We start from the raw sequence: 14520 nt of genomic DNA, 5'->3' as shown, positions 1-14520 counted from the left end.
TATTTGAAGAAAGATTTGAACATTATCAAGTCCATCGGTAGATAAACAAAGCATTTCAGGGGCAGCCATGATAACTGTCTCAAGACTCCTAGGCTATCACTGCTTGTGTGATACCCATTAAACCCGATGTTTTTGGCATGAAATGCCATCGTCTCTCAGAATACTGTTTAAAAAAAAAATTATTTTCATACCTATATAATATGATGAACACTATGCACTTACAAATCTATCTAGATAGAGGAACTGATTCCTATCTCATAAGAAAAGACTAAAATTTGAGGTCTTTTCATCCATTGTAACTTGACAAAGATTCTAAATAAGATGCATCATGCTCAACACACAGGACTGCTGTTTCAAGGTCCCCTAGTAAGAATGCCATTTTCAAAGATTACTGATAATATTGAATAATTCAAATTTTCCTGACATTTGTCTGGTATTGCTCAAACTTTTGCTGAACTGCATTTGGTTTCTTTGATATCAATTATTCCAGCTTTCAAAACAGGTGAAGTCTCCTCTAAAGTATACATTGCTGACACATCCGCATTTCTCATTGGTGAAAGAACGCACGCTTGTAGTATGTTACACAGCTCTGTGCCTTGAACTTTGTTTTAAAGGCATTTTCCAATTCAAAGAACAGTAAAGTTCATTCCTTGTAACATGAGTGCATTAGATAGCATATACGGATAAAATGACAGAAACTGTTCTGCAGAGTGATATGAAAATGTGTGCATACAAAGTGGGAGTGAGTAAACATGATTACTGCTTGCACAATGCAGATATTCAATATGAGAATCCGCGAACTAAATTCTTCCTTAAACTGAACCGGTCAGAAAGGACAATGCCCACATACTGTGAGTATGCATGCGGATATCTTTCACCATTTCCTAAACTTCACTGGTGTCTTTCCATCATTCCTATAGCTGATGCTGATGAGTGAGCACTGCTACCTACTTAGTAATGAATAATAAAAACATACAAAACTTCTTATTTATTTTTTCTTAAAATCACGCTGCAGCCTGCAAAGATTATTCTTTCACATGTGTAAATGCACTTCACATGGATCAAATACACAGTTTCTGTAAAGCTGCTTTCTATTTCACAGCTAGGCTGCAAGTCATTACATAGATATGTTCACAAATGTATTTGCCTTTGTTACAGCTTCTGGACAATTGCCACTCACATAGCTGGCCAATAAGAAAAATAATAATGAAATTAAATATCCCCAATGTGGCTCAATGCATTACAACACCAATACTTCATACATTAAATTTGTTCTTACAACACATTCAGCAAATACATTTGTGAACATTACAAACACTAAAACACATAACACAAAGACATCTTTTTACCAATGTTAAGTTCTTATACAGTAAATCCCACCTGGCAAATCCCTTTCAAGACAGGTCTCATGTGATCTAACAACTTTATAAATACACTGTAATAAGTAATTGCAATAAACACTTTCTTCAAGGAGCAATCCTGATTCATTTTCCCTCCTCGATAACATATTAAGGATCTTCTTTTTTTTTCTTTTTAAGCCACAATTATCACTTAAAACAGAGTACATATGTAGCATTTCAATATTACAAAATCAGTGACATTTACGATTCTTTGGGAATAGTTTCATCTATCTTACACATGTAGATGTCCTTCAAACATTCACTAATATGGTGACTTGAGTAACTGCCAGTGCAGACTCTGTCTATATGAAACTGAATTATGATTAAAATATTCAAGGAATGAATTTACACCCACATTCCACTGAGTAATGTCAAACGAATAGTAGTTTATTACGTACTGCAAAACATTTTGACTCAATCTGCTTAAATCGTTGCCTCTACAAGTCGTTTCTATCCATTCAATGTTATCTTAACTTGTCACGGAAGGAAAACTACCCTACACCAGAAGAAGAGTCAAATCTCATCAACAAAAGTATCATGGTCTACTCGCACGTATCTTGAAAAGATGCCAGATACACTGGACAGTTGGCAAATTTATTTCTATAACTTATACTTTTTCATTTACATGGTGTGTTGAGATTATCTGAAACAGTAAAACAGTGATAAACTGCTGCACATCACAGGAGGAAACACGTCAACGGATTCAACTACACTCAGTCCTTGGAAATGTTTACCAATTCTTGAAACAAAACCAAAGAAAAAATATCAAAATAAAAAGAACTTACAATTAAGATAGACATTTTGTGTTTTTAGACAAATGAGTCTTTGTTAGTCTTTAACCTTTTGATACACATCAACACATAAGCATTGAACTTCTCATATTTGTAATTACCTTTCAAGTATGTTTTACAAAGGGATTGATTCAAGTAAAAATGCAGAAATAAGACCTGAACTAGAAACCTGTTGAATGGCTATGTAGATGTCAGTATCAGTATTAGTATGGCAGTATCAGAGAAACGTGTACTAGATATCAGAAATCAATTCTGCTTTGGAGGTTCCACAGATGCTGAAAGTAAAGTTCACTATCATCTGTTCTTACCAGAATTTCCCACATCTAATTGTTGTTGTTTTTCTTCTCCTTATTTTAGAATCTGTCATGGAATTGCAAACTTTTCATCTAAAAAATAAATAAATAAATAAAACTGAGCATGGTCTCACTGGTATCATTGGAAATAAAAGAAAAAATTACTATCATATCCCATCCCCACCATCCGGTTGCATTTTTATCTCACAAAGAATTTTAAGATCATGCCTTTCAAGGAAGGACATACCAATCTCTTTTTCTCAATTCAACTTCAGTCTTGATACCAGTTTGCAGGAAGGACACACTTTCGACGGGAACAAGCATCAGTACAGAAATTTACTGATGACAATAGAGGGTGTTAAAGTTATATTTGGTAATCATACCCTCTTTGTGATATTCACAGGTCATACCATGCAGACATCATATGAAATAATTGAAACATACACATTCATTTCCAAATGTAGAGATCAATATTTGGGTACAGATGTTAAAACATCCTTGGATAATCTGAGAAAAAGAAAAAAGAGGAATACCAAAGCAGCATACTAATGTTTCTCTTAGCTTCTCTGCAACTAAACACTTGTCATATGGTAATGATAGCATTATTCCCACCTGAATGCCAACAAGATACGAGGACACATTAGCCAGTATCACATTACCATGAATAGTTACTGTCAGTCGTGTCCTCGGCACTCCACACAGCGGAACTGACACAACCTGGATATTGATATAGCAGAGAACGACTACAAATGATTTTAAACAAAACTCTTTCCATTTGAGCCCATAACATTCTTTGAACAAACAGAAAAACAAACGAAGGAAATTACCTTCTGTATTTAATTTGGGGAGAAGCTAAAGGAAACATTGTCTAAATTTGTACTGATCTCTCTTTGAAGGATTACCAAGTGATTGCCAAAGAGACAGGGAGATCTAATAATCCATGTCATGTTAGTCTGAAGGGATGATAAGGTCAGATGAGAACCCTTCAGGCTGCTTTTCCCCTCAATCTTCTCACAGGAAGTAGTCTGGGGTACGTCGGGTCACGTGGGGCTCTCCTCTTCTAGGGGCTGGGTCAAATTGCAAGCTGAGGGTGAATAAAGAGTATAGGATCAGTAAGCAGCAACACTCAAAATCACAGAATATGATGGCAGCTATTGAAAAAGCTGTTATTTTTGCAAATTTTGCAAATTCAACAATACATGAAAATATCATCACACGCTAGGGTATTTGTGCACTTACGATAACCATGAAGTCAAATCGCGAAAACAAGATCTCATGAAAACGTCTGTGACCTCCTCATTCGGGAAAATATTTGTATACAATAATTACAGCTTTTACAGTATATTGGTGCCGATTTGCAGAAATAGAAAAACTTCAGTTTGTAACTACTGGGGAAGTTTGAAAATTGTATCTGAAAAAAATCTCCAGAGCTGGCAAAGGGTCTTGTCACATTTCCAAAATAGCTTTTCAAGCCCAATGATGCTGATTTTCTGTGATTCAGGCAAAAAGTAGGATTCATTAATCTATACTAAGTGTGGTGTGCAGTGCAAATTGGAAAAAGAACTTTTTCAGATATGTCACAAGTTTACGAGCAGATAAGCACACAGAAATTCTTGGTACATGCCAATGAGCACCCAAGACTCATTGTCAACTAGAGCACACTAGGCCTTTGATCTACAGTCTTTCATCAATAAAGACATGACTGTGGTTCTTGTACAACATCTAAGTTAGTGTGCCAATGCCATCACAGAATCTGAGCAGCTATTGGGACTTTCCTCAAAAGATTTTTGTAAGTAAGAGTTGGGTAATACTGTAAATGTTTAAAAGAAGATATTAGAAAGAGAAGACTTTCTTCAATATTATCCCTAATGAGTTCATTTTTTTTTCCCCACTGAGCACCTGGTTCCTGAGACTACCCCTTAACTGTTTAAATCTTCACAATCAAGGTAATTCAATGCTACATTCATAAAGTCTGGATGTCCTCAAACAAGGAAATATGAGTTTGAATGGGGGGTGGGGGGAGCAGGAATCATACAGGGTCAAGGATCGATTTGAAAAACACAGTCCTGATCATTTAAAGATTAGCCATAGTGTTGTAGAGATACTTACAAGGAATACTTCAAAGCATCATCCAATTCCATGATAGCTGCCTGGTTGCCACATCTATAGCAGTAGTTTGGAGCACTGAATATGGTCACAACATTCCTGTCATGACACCAGTTGTAACCCTAGGAAAAAAAATACAACACATAAAAATCATGAACATCACTTCTTCCTACATTCACAGACAAACAAAGCAATCAACAATTACACCATTCACAATATTTCCTGAAAACAATTTTCTTTTCATTCAGTATTAAAGCATCACATTTTCAATATATCTATTCAAAACAAACTTGTACCTTTGAAAAATTCTCTACCAATGTGAGTATGCATCAAATCACATCATTTAACAATAGCTTAAAAGGTCTTGATTCCCATCTACAATAGGCTTTCATAATAATGCATGGCATACTAAAAAATATATGAAAATAAGATATGGAAAACAATGGCATATCAACAGACTCCTTGTTTATCTCTGTACTTGTTTACTTAATATCTGAACATATTTGTTCTTTTGTTTTGTTTGTTTCTTTGGGAGGAGATATAAGCATGTGGATACGAATGCACCAAGTAACCAAAGTAGGTCATCTCTTGATAGACATTTTTCAGCACTATTTCCTCAAAAGATGTTCAAGAGCATCAGCTAGGAAAGAAAATTTGTCATGTTTACCTCCATGACGAGTTGATGGGCTCTCGAGATGAGCGTCAGTCCATTAGTGTGGTTGAAAGTCTCTGAGATGTCTTGACCAAATGTATAGCCAGCACCGCGAGGAGAGATGCCCCAGCCACCTCGGTCATCTGGGTCTGACCACAGAAGGTCACACATGGGACCCTGTTCATGTAAAGATGAAAAACACATGGTTATGCTGTGAAAATGCACACAAATATTCTAATAAATTAGGAATGAAAATGATGTATTACCAACAATGGTTGTATATTCAGGTGTGAATTGCATGTACTGTGTCATCACACACAATAGACAGCTATTGTAATGACACATAACTGGATTGCATCTTCTTTAAGGTAACAGTAAATTTGAATATCACTAAAAAAACAACAACAACAACACCACAATATGAGAAAGCTTCATAGAACAAGAAAGGGACTCAACACTCATTCATACAACTAATAAACATTTTAAAGACTAATGCACAGCACAAAAATATCAACAAATTGAATAATATCTTTTTAATGAATTTGAAAAGAGCCAATTTTTACATCAACTTACCTCATGTGGTACTTCTTGGATGCGATCCAAAGCACGGATGTGATCTAAAGTATCAATGGAGGGCGACAGACCACCATGGAGACAGAATATCTGAGCAGGAAACAAAAAACAACAGACAGCAATTCATAATTTTTTGCTGTTACTCAGAATTCATCATAAGAATACTCTGCAAAAAATCATCACAAGAGTAATATGCTATCATATTCACTAAAGCAAACAGAGTGGAACTATAATAACTAATGAACAATTGTATGAACAAGAAAAAATGTACTCTACAACTTGCATAGTAAGCAACTGCTTATTTTGGATTCCCTGAAATAGACATGTTGTGATGGTTCATGTGTACAGTGTACATGTGCTTCCTTTGGTGACATTCATTGCTGGATATCAACTTTCTGCGCCTGTTTATCAACATTTGGAGTTTTAAAAAGCAACCAAAAAAAATCATAAAAGACATTGAAGCACTGCATGCTCATAAATCAATAACGTTAAGGTACAACACAATCTGCATTGGTTTGAACAACTGCTGGCTTCTTATCATATACAGCAGCGACTGACTCACAGAGGTTAAAAGAGCAAAGCATTAAGTTGGTCAAGTGGCACACTGCCAAATGAACTTTGATCAGTTACAATAGTATGAGTTTATTATTTACATGCTAAATAAAGAGTATGACAACAGCGTCTTGCGAAATACTTGATCCAACATGCAAACTTCAGTGTACACTACACAGCATTTGCTGAAATTGCATGCAAACAGGGCATGAATATACCTTACAAGTATGAGTCATAGCGAAACATAGTACCCTTTGTTTACATTCTAGACAAGTCCCTTGATCACTATTTGAAATAATTTCAACTTGATATACTGTACAATGTATGTACAACCACCATTTCATAAAATATAGTCAAAATCTTTTATAACATTCATACATTGTAGAAATCCCCAGTGACAGTAGCTAGCTGACTTGTTAATACATGTCCAATACATGTATTGTGCACTCCCGTTGTAACGAAATGCTCGGGACCGGCAGTTTTCTTTCGTTATAACGAAATTTCGTTATAACCGAACAAAGACAATACATAACGTAAACAATGAAACCACGCATATATATCATATTCTGCTTACTGAATACTTATCATACACTGAAAAGATATGTGAAATGGGATGGGATTATTGTATTATATTAAATGCAAGTTCCCCTCAGAAAGTGTGCGTGACGCACGGAGCGAACACAGTTCGCCCATGCAGAGACGCTATAAATGCTTGTTCCGCTACATATTTTCGAAAGCAATTCGCATTTCGTTATAACGGAGCACATTTCTTTTGTTTTTCTTTGTCAGTGGCGCTCGAAAAAGACTTCGTTATAACGTACATTTCGCTATAACCGTGTTCGTTGTAAGCGAATTTTGTACCATAGACCTTAATGGTGATAATTTTGGGACCAGAAGTTTTACTTCGTTGTAACGAAATTTCGTTATAACCGTGTTCGTTGTAATGAGAGTGCACTGTAATACATGTGTACAATTGATTGAATGAAGCCAGGTATACACTGTACACTCACCGACAGTACTCTGAAATTGCAAGACAATAGCATTACACATAACGGAAGGACATGGAGCATTTAAGTAGTCAATAAAGAGAAAAATTGATCACCACTGAAATGAAAACAGTCATGCTAATGAAACTCTTACCTGCCCATCTACCAGTGCTGTGAGCGGTAAAAAGTCGAAGAGATCTGTGAAGTACTTCCAAACATTGGCATTGCCATACTTCCGTAGACATTCGTCGTAGAAGCCATAGACTTGTGTGATCTGCCGGCTCTCATGGTTGCCCCTCAAAATAGTTATTCGTTCCCTGTACCTAACCTGTTGCATACAGAAAGAAGGTCGTAATTCCCATTAATCACAGGCACAAAAACACTATACACATTTCTATGCATACACTTTATGAGTCTGCAACCCGTTTCTGACATTATCACAGGAATCTGCAGTTTCATCAAATTCTAGCCGTAAGCCAACATCTTTCCTTTATAAGCCCAAAATATAATGGCATTTAGGACAGGGTAGGCTAATGAATGTCTTTGACTCCATTTAAATTCACATGCTAAGCAGCTTCATCACGTAACATGCACAGATTCTGGTACACACGTACAATGTAGCACAGGAAACAAACAATACTGGGTACATCTGGCATAAACAGATGAAACTGACAAAGATTTTGCAATCTTACAATGTATACACTCAGCAATAAAATAAACCACATTTTAGTCAGCCATACAGGAAGTGATGTGGTGCATGCATGCAGTCTTTTACCGATAAGTAGAATAACATACATAATGTGTATAGGCATTGTATACACATTGTTACCTCCGCCAAGGGAAGAGGTTATGTTATCGTTACTGTTGGTTTGTTCGTTCGTTCATTAGTTCGTTCATTTGTCTGTGCGCAAAATAACTCAAAAAGTAGATAACGGATTGGGATGAAACTTGCAGGAAAGGTTGAGAATGACACAAGTAACAAACGATTAACTTTTGGTAGTGATCAGAGAATTTTGGGGGAATCTATGAAGGATCTTTGATATTTCGGCAGTTACAGGTAGGGTCAATGAACTTGCAAGTTCAGGCTGCGCGTATTTGAGGTTTGCATGCGCACACTAAAGTGCGTGCTCTAGTTTCTGCTAGGGTGAGGCGCGCTGTGCAACTGAGGGTTTATGACGTAACAAAGGCTTCTACTGTACATTGGGAAATCGGGAGACTTTCAGCACACTATTATAAACACTTTCAGCATAACTACGTATGGGTGGAAATCACTGATATATATGGAAGAACAAGATCAGTGATGGAAATGAGCTGCATGCTTGGCGGAGGTCTGCGCTCTTAGAGTGCTTCTCTAGTTATAGATGCGCTTAGTCCCTGATAAATTTCATGGGCATTGGGAAGTGTTGTACTTGTAGCTACAGATGTAGCCTTCACATGGGTCTCACAAAGGCAAAGGAAGTGAACTATGAGTCACAATCAATTACAGGCTCTACACAAATACTTCACCAGACAATTGCTTTCCTCTATGGTAGAGGCTGACAGCTGGAGTACACGTAACCTAGAACCCTAGGAGTAAGGCTTTTCCCCCCACTGCAGTAGTGCAAAACTGCACATATTACTGTAAAACACATTTTCGCAGCATGAAATTTTCGCAAATTGGAGCCGACAGCCTTTCTCGCGGCATGAAATTGTTGTGAGTTGCCTCTAACATTTAATGCGTATAGTGTAGACAAGAACTTTCATGTGCATTTTAATTTCGCGAATCTTGGCTCTCGCGAAATTTAAAGGCGCATAGTCCTGGTAGTGTAGAGGGTGCTGTTGATGATACTGCCGATCACTTGTAGAAGTATACGAAGATTGCCAAAGTTGAGCAGTCATCAAGAGTAAAGCGCGTAGGTGTTGCTGGTTAACGTTGCCTTCGTTGTCTTCTCTGCGCATCACGCAGTCTGTAGTAATGCCAGGGTGCGTGCATATGTGCTTCTTAGTACAGGCCTCGAATTAACCGATGGCCACTGACGGCCATGGCCATCGGTGCCCCTCTCGTTGGCCGTAATGCCTTTTTTTCCTTGATCAAAGTTACGGCCCCAAAAAATGTGCCCTCTTTCTTGTGGCCGTGGTGCCCTTTTAGAATGAAAGTTATTATTTATGACGTATAATATGCCCTTTCTCAAAGTCTACACTTTAATAAGCTTGAACAACTTTCCTGATCTCAAATATCATACCTTCAGTTCAATCGCGTCCCAATATATCTGATTCAAACTCAAAGTATCTTTCCGAGATACGAGACGACGTGTACGTACATGTACGCCCGAACGGCTTTTACCGTCCTGACTGCCTCCGCAGCGCAGCAGCCATAGAGTTACTAGCTACAACTGTAGGCAGCGGCGGGCTGGAGCAAGTGGTCGCAAGCCATGCTAAAAAATGCCAGGCCTGTCGGACGGCTGCAAGCATTGCCATCTCTCTCGCTCTGCATTCATGCCCACATGCTCAAAGCAAAATGGCACCGGAAGTGCTCCAAAGCGAGCGTGGCGTATGCGTTGAGAACGTACTGTATTACAGAACCTACATCGTATTGCGTATGGCCTACTGCCTAACGTCGTCTGCTGCGGAGAGATCTTATGCGTGCTTGCGCTGCTGGAGTGTAGCAGCACGGTCCATAGCATACAGCTCTATGGGGCATTCACATCACGTATAAACACTCAACATGCCCTTTCCAATGTGGCCTTGGTGCCCCTCTGACTGACATAAGTGCCCTTTAATGGCTAGCCTCTTGGAAAAAGTGCCCTTTTCTAAATGGCCTTGCCCCTCCAAAATCCTATTTCAAGGCCTGTTAGTATGACATCACAAAAGAAGTTTGCTAAAGCTGTCATTCCCCTCAGCCGAATCATGAGCCGAACTGTGATTGCACCACTGACTACAGTGGATCGGACTTCTTCGGGCTTGGGGAAATGGGCCAAAACGTAAACGCTCAAAAGAGTCGATAGCGTAGGTCTCTATAAGAAACTTGCGCTGTGCGACTGCGTATGCATTTGACCTAACCACAGGGACCATTTGCATTTAAAATGCATGCGAATATTCCTCATTTTGCAGTATTTGATACAATTGTGCAACGTACATGTAGGTGGGCTAGAAATTTCTTTCAAATACAAACAAATCTAGAAGTTTAATGCAAGTGTAAGAGATCTTGGAAAAGATCTTGACAAGACTCAGGAACCATCTACTTATGCAAGTTATTCTTTGAGGTTGAACACATGTTTCTTGATTTTTTTTTTTCCCCAAACATGTCTTGTTAGTACAGTTTGACCTCGATTATCCGGCCATGTCGGGTCCGGCGCTCATCCGGATAAGCAAATTGGCCGGATATGGGAGACACAATGTTAATGTATTATATAGCTGCCGTCCAAGCTGCCGTCCCAGTGCACTGGCAGCTAGGCAGGTAGCGTACCCCGCAACGGTGGTGTAATCTATGCTAGCCTGCGCAAAATTGTAGTCCCTTCTTCACAAAAATAAAGTATATCTTTACATGTATGTGAAAATCATACATGTTTTACCTCATTAGATATTGAGAAACCTATCATGCACATCTTATGAAATTAGTGAAATAGATCCATGAAAAGATGTTAAAGTCGCAGTTTTTTCTCAATTTTTGGATGAAAAAAAAAAATCCTTCATTGCGTGAACGCGTCCCGATAATAGAGATTTCCGGATAAAAGGAGGCCGGATAATCGAGATCGAACTGTATCATGTACTGTACAACACCCCCCCCCCCCCCTCCCCTCTCCTTTTCCTTCCTCATTATCATTGACATTGCTTTTGTACTTTAATAGTGCATCCTTCATGCTCATGATATCATCATTATACCTATTTTACTGCTGCACTCAGGGAAAAGGTGAACACAGAATGATATCAGTGAAGTATTGACTACAAACCTTTAAACAGACCAGAAGTGTCACAGTTTCCACAGAATAATAGCCCCTATCTACATAGTCGCCCATGAAAAGGTAGTTTGTGTCTGGAGACCGTCCTCCTATACGAAAGAGTTCCATGAGATCATGAAATTGGCCGTGGACATCTCCGCAGACTGTGACAGGGCATTTGACTTCTTGTACATTGGACTCCTTGGTGAGGATTTCTTTTGCCTGTTGAAGATTAAAGAAGATATCCAAATCAGTTATTAAATATAACCAATAACATCAACCCAGCAAATAAATACAGTAAACAGACACAGACACATGCATATTTGTAAAAATTATTCACATCAGCAATTCAATTTGCAACTTTATAAGTAAATGTATTTCCAGTACTATCATTTGGAGCTGTGTCATAGAGCATGTTCATGAGTGTACACTAGAGTTTGTACATGACTGCAGTGTTACACACACAATGTATTGTACACAATGTACCTCATACACATGCTCACAGAACATGAGCCTAATCTGAAATCTTATTGACTCCAAGTGTCAACCTGAACTTTATCAACTACATGTACAATAGAGATACAAGTGGCAAAATGAGCTGAAACGTCAGACTACGAAAATGGGTACAATCAAATCAACATGAAAAGATATAACTATGAAAACAAACGGAAAATACATGAATTAGACAAATCAGTTCATTTTTTGAGCACAAGAGTGAAAGTACACTTGTATCTTTGACAATCTGGACTATAATTTTTCATCAAAAAATAATCTCAGAAGAATGAAATCTAACAAATAATTCGTACAGATACAGAAGGTGATCCAAAGGATGCTCGGATCACCTGATAAAAAGATTCAGTCATACAAGTATCACTAGATACAGAACCATGAAACTGAAGAGAGTGTTCATCAAAAATAAAGCTGAACATGTCAAATTGTAGTAGGTGTACTTTCATGTACAGTACTGTACAACAGAAGTTGTTCACATGTACATACATGTACTGTAAAAAATTTTCAGCCAAAACTGCCTTGTATTGTTCTGATCTTGGAAAATCTGGTGTAGTCATTTGATCTTACCCAAAACATGTGGCATTTGAAAGTGAAAGTATATATACATGTACAACTACAGTGTATACATGTAAGTACTATTACCAGGTACATGTGTACATACTGTACATAGAATAAAACAATTTAAATTTATACATGTCATATATGAAAGCAGGGCTGCCAACTCTCACTCATTGAGAGTGAGACTCACTCATATTGGTCCTTTCTCACTCTAAAACTTTATGTCATTTGCATGCATTTCTATTGATCTCACTCATTTTGCCTCCTAAATCATAGCATTGGCCTATGGGAGTCTCACTCTCAACTTGTTTCCAATGTTGGCAGCCCTGTGAAAGTAAGGTCATTTGCAGCAAAAAAAAAAAAAAAAAATGATATGACTATAACATGGACCACATATTAGTGGTGAACAGGTATACAAGTACATGTAGTCAAAGGATTGAAGTATTTGTAGTATGTACATGTAAATGTACAACTGTACATGTATAGCCCAATCCGCAGAGTGCATATCACATACTACAGTACAATCATGAAGAAAATAACCTAATTTTTCTTACAATGGTTTTCAGTTCACTCTATAGTTACGATGCACAAAATATTGGTATCCTGACCAGACTCGGGAGGGCATGAATGCAATTCAAAATAATAATATAATGCGGATCACTTTCAAGGTGCAATCAACCAGGTCACCTCCCTCCCCCTCCCCATTTCCATCCCTCCCCCCCCCCCCCAATACTCAGGCCCATAGCACCCAGCACACATCATCATCTGGACATATGCAGTAAAAACTAAAATTAAATATGATTATCTGCCTTCTCCAGGCTGCTTTTGTTTTTATGGCACTCACAAAAAAACAAAACAAAAAACCTGGGTATTATTTTCAGAGTTTGTGAACGTGCTCTTTATACTTTTTAAAATTGTCCACACAGTACAGATAGAACCTACATTACAACAGAAACTTATTGGCAGAGCTGCCCATGCATAGTGAGGGAGAGGTAGGCATGTATGTCTCACACTCTCTGTAATTCATGTCATTCACTTCCTTGACTTCTGCTTATTATGATGTCTTTGACTCGTGAGATCATGGAGATGGTGTTGTACTAGGCCTAGGCATACCTACATGTAAATACGGTATTTGAACGCTACTGGACCCAGTCGTCCCCAACCCAGGTTAAATTACACCTTTTTCTAATTGATACTAATGATAGCTTTCGGACAGACGTCTAACCATGCTATTGCTGTAATCATGAATGTAAATTATTCTGTGTGTGACTCACATGTGTTAAAGTTACGCTCGGATATTGCCGTGTTCATACGCTTTATTCTATCAGACTATAACAAGCATAAATATAGACTAGGCCTATTTCTTTTTCCTTCCTTGTTTGGTTCGAAGAAGTGCACCGCAGCGCAAGCAGCGTATTAACACTTGAAGAATACGAAACCGATAGTTGGGATTTGGAAGGACATGCAAGATGCGCTTTCTACACACGTTTTATACGTTTACACACAGTAACAACGCGTTACCACACCGGCTCTTACCAGTTCACAGAGATGCTTGACTTGACTCTCTGGTAGCTGCTTGCAATCGTTAAGCTGTTCAATAGCTGCGTCTAACTCTTTCGCAGACGCTGTATCCGTCATGTTGATTATTAGTTGTATTTCTACAATCCAAACAACTCTTTCGCACTATTTATCACGTTGTTGGCACACGAAATGATGCAATTTTGCAGGGGGTAGGCCTTATATGTGTGGAGGGACAGCCACTACGCTTCGCGACGAATTGTACCAACGGACTATCAAACAAACATGGCGGCGCTAGCCTGATTGACCCGCCGTTCCTCTGACGTCACCGGTGGCGAGGCGGATTACAAGATGTAATGCGTAGTGTGTGTATCGCGTACGGGAAGCGTTTTTTTTTAAGACGGCACAGATTGGGGCATGGCGCGTGTTAAACCTATGGGAAAAACGTTGGGTTAGGGTTTTTGGTTATGGTTATGGTTAGGGTTAGGGTTAGGCTTGGGGTTAGGGTTAGGGTTAGGGTTAGGGTTAGGGTTTGATGGTTAGGGTTAGGATTAGGATTAGGGTTAGGTTTAGGGATAGGGTCCCCGATAGATTTTTAGTTTCCCCAATCTGTGCCGTCTAAAAAAAACACGCGTACGGGAACTAGCTTGGTGAACGATGTGAA

The 14520-nt window shown here is 38.5% G+C and overlaps 1 protein-coding gene across 1 annotated transcript; it reads right to left on the bottom strand.

The window, feature by feature from the left end:
- Window positions 1–3333: 3333 nt before the first annotated feature.
- LOC139738757 (serine/threonine-protein phosphatase 2A catalytic subunit beta isoform) lies at window positions 3334–14114 on the bottom strand. Its single transcript, XM_071649399.1, has 7 exons — window positions 13875–14114; window positions 11283–11492; window positions 7508–7681; window positions 5816–5905; window positions 5258–5419; window positions 4594–4712; window positions 3334–3568 (listed from the first exon to the last, which is right to left on the bottom strand). Exons 1-7 carry the CDS (start codon window positions 13974–13976, stop codon window positions 3496–3498), a joined length of 930 nt encoding a protein of 309 aa, XP_071505500.1. The 5' UTR covers window positions 13977–14114; the 3' UTR covers window positions 3334–3495.
- Between the last annotated feature and the right edge of the window lie 406 nt (window positions 14115–14520).

This window comes from Diadema antillarum, unplaced genomic scaffold (genome assembly GCF_040938485.1).
Source record: "Diadema antillarum isolate AM-2024a unplaced genomic scaffold, OU_Dant_1.0 scf00000029, whole genome shotgun sequence".
Lineage (NCBI taxonomy): Eukaryota > Metazoa > Echinodermata > Echinoidea > Diadematoida > Diadematidae > Diadema > Diadema antillarum.
The sequence above is the reverse complement of the archived record's forward strand: the minus strand, read 5'-3'. Positions and strand labels throughout refer to the sequence as shown.

Coding starts and splice junctions, on each gene's coding strand:
- LOC139738757 (XM_071649399.1), bottom strand. CDS start 13,976: ATGACGGATACAGCGTCTGCGAAAGAGTTAGACGCAGCTATTGAACAG. Junction 5,420..5,815: donor TCCAAGAAGTACCACATGAG/GTAAGTTGATGT, acceptor TTACATGAACAG/GGTCCCATGTGTGACCTTCT. Junction 3,569..4,593: donor GATGCTTTGAAGTATTCCTT/GTAAGTATCTCT, acceptor ATTCACCCTCAG/CTTGCAATTTGACCCAGCCC.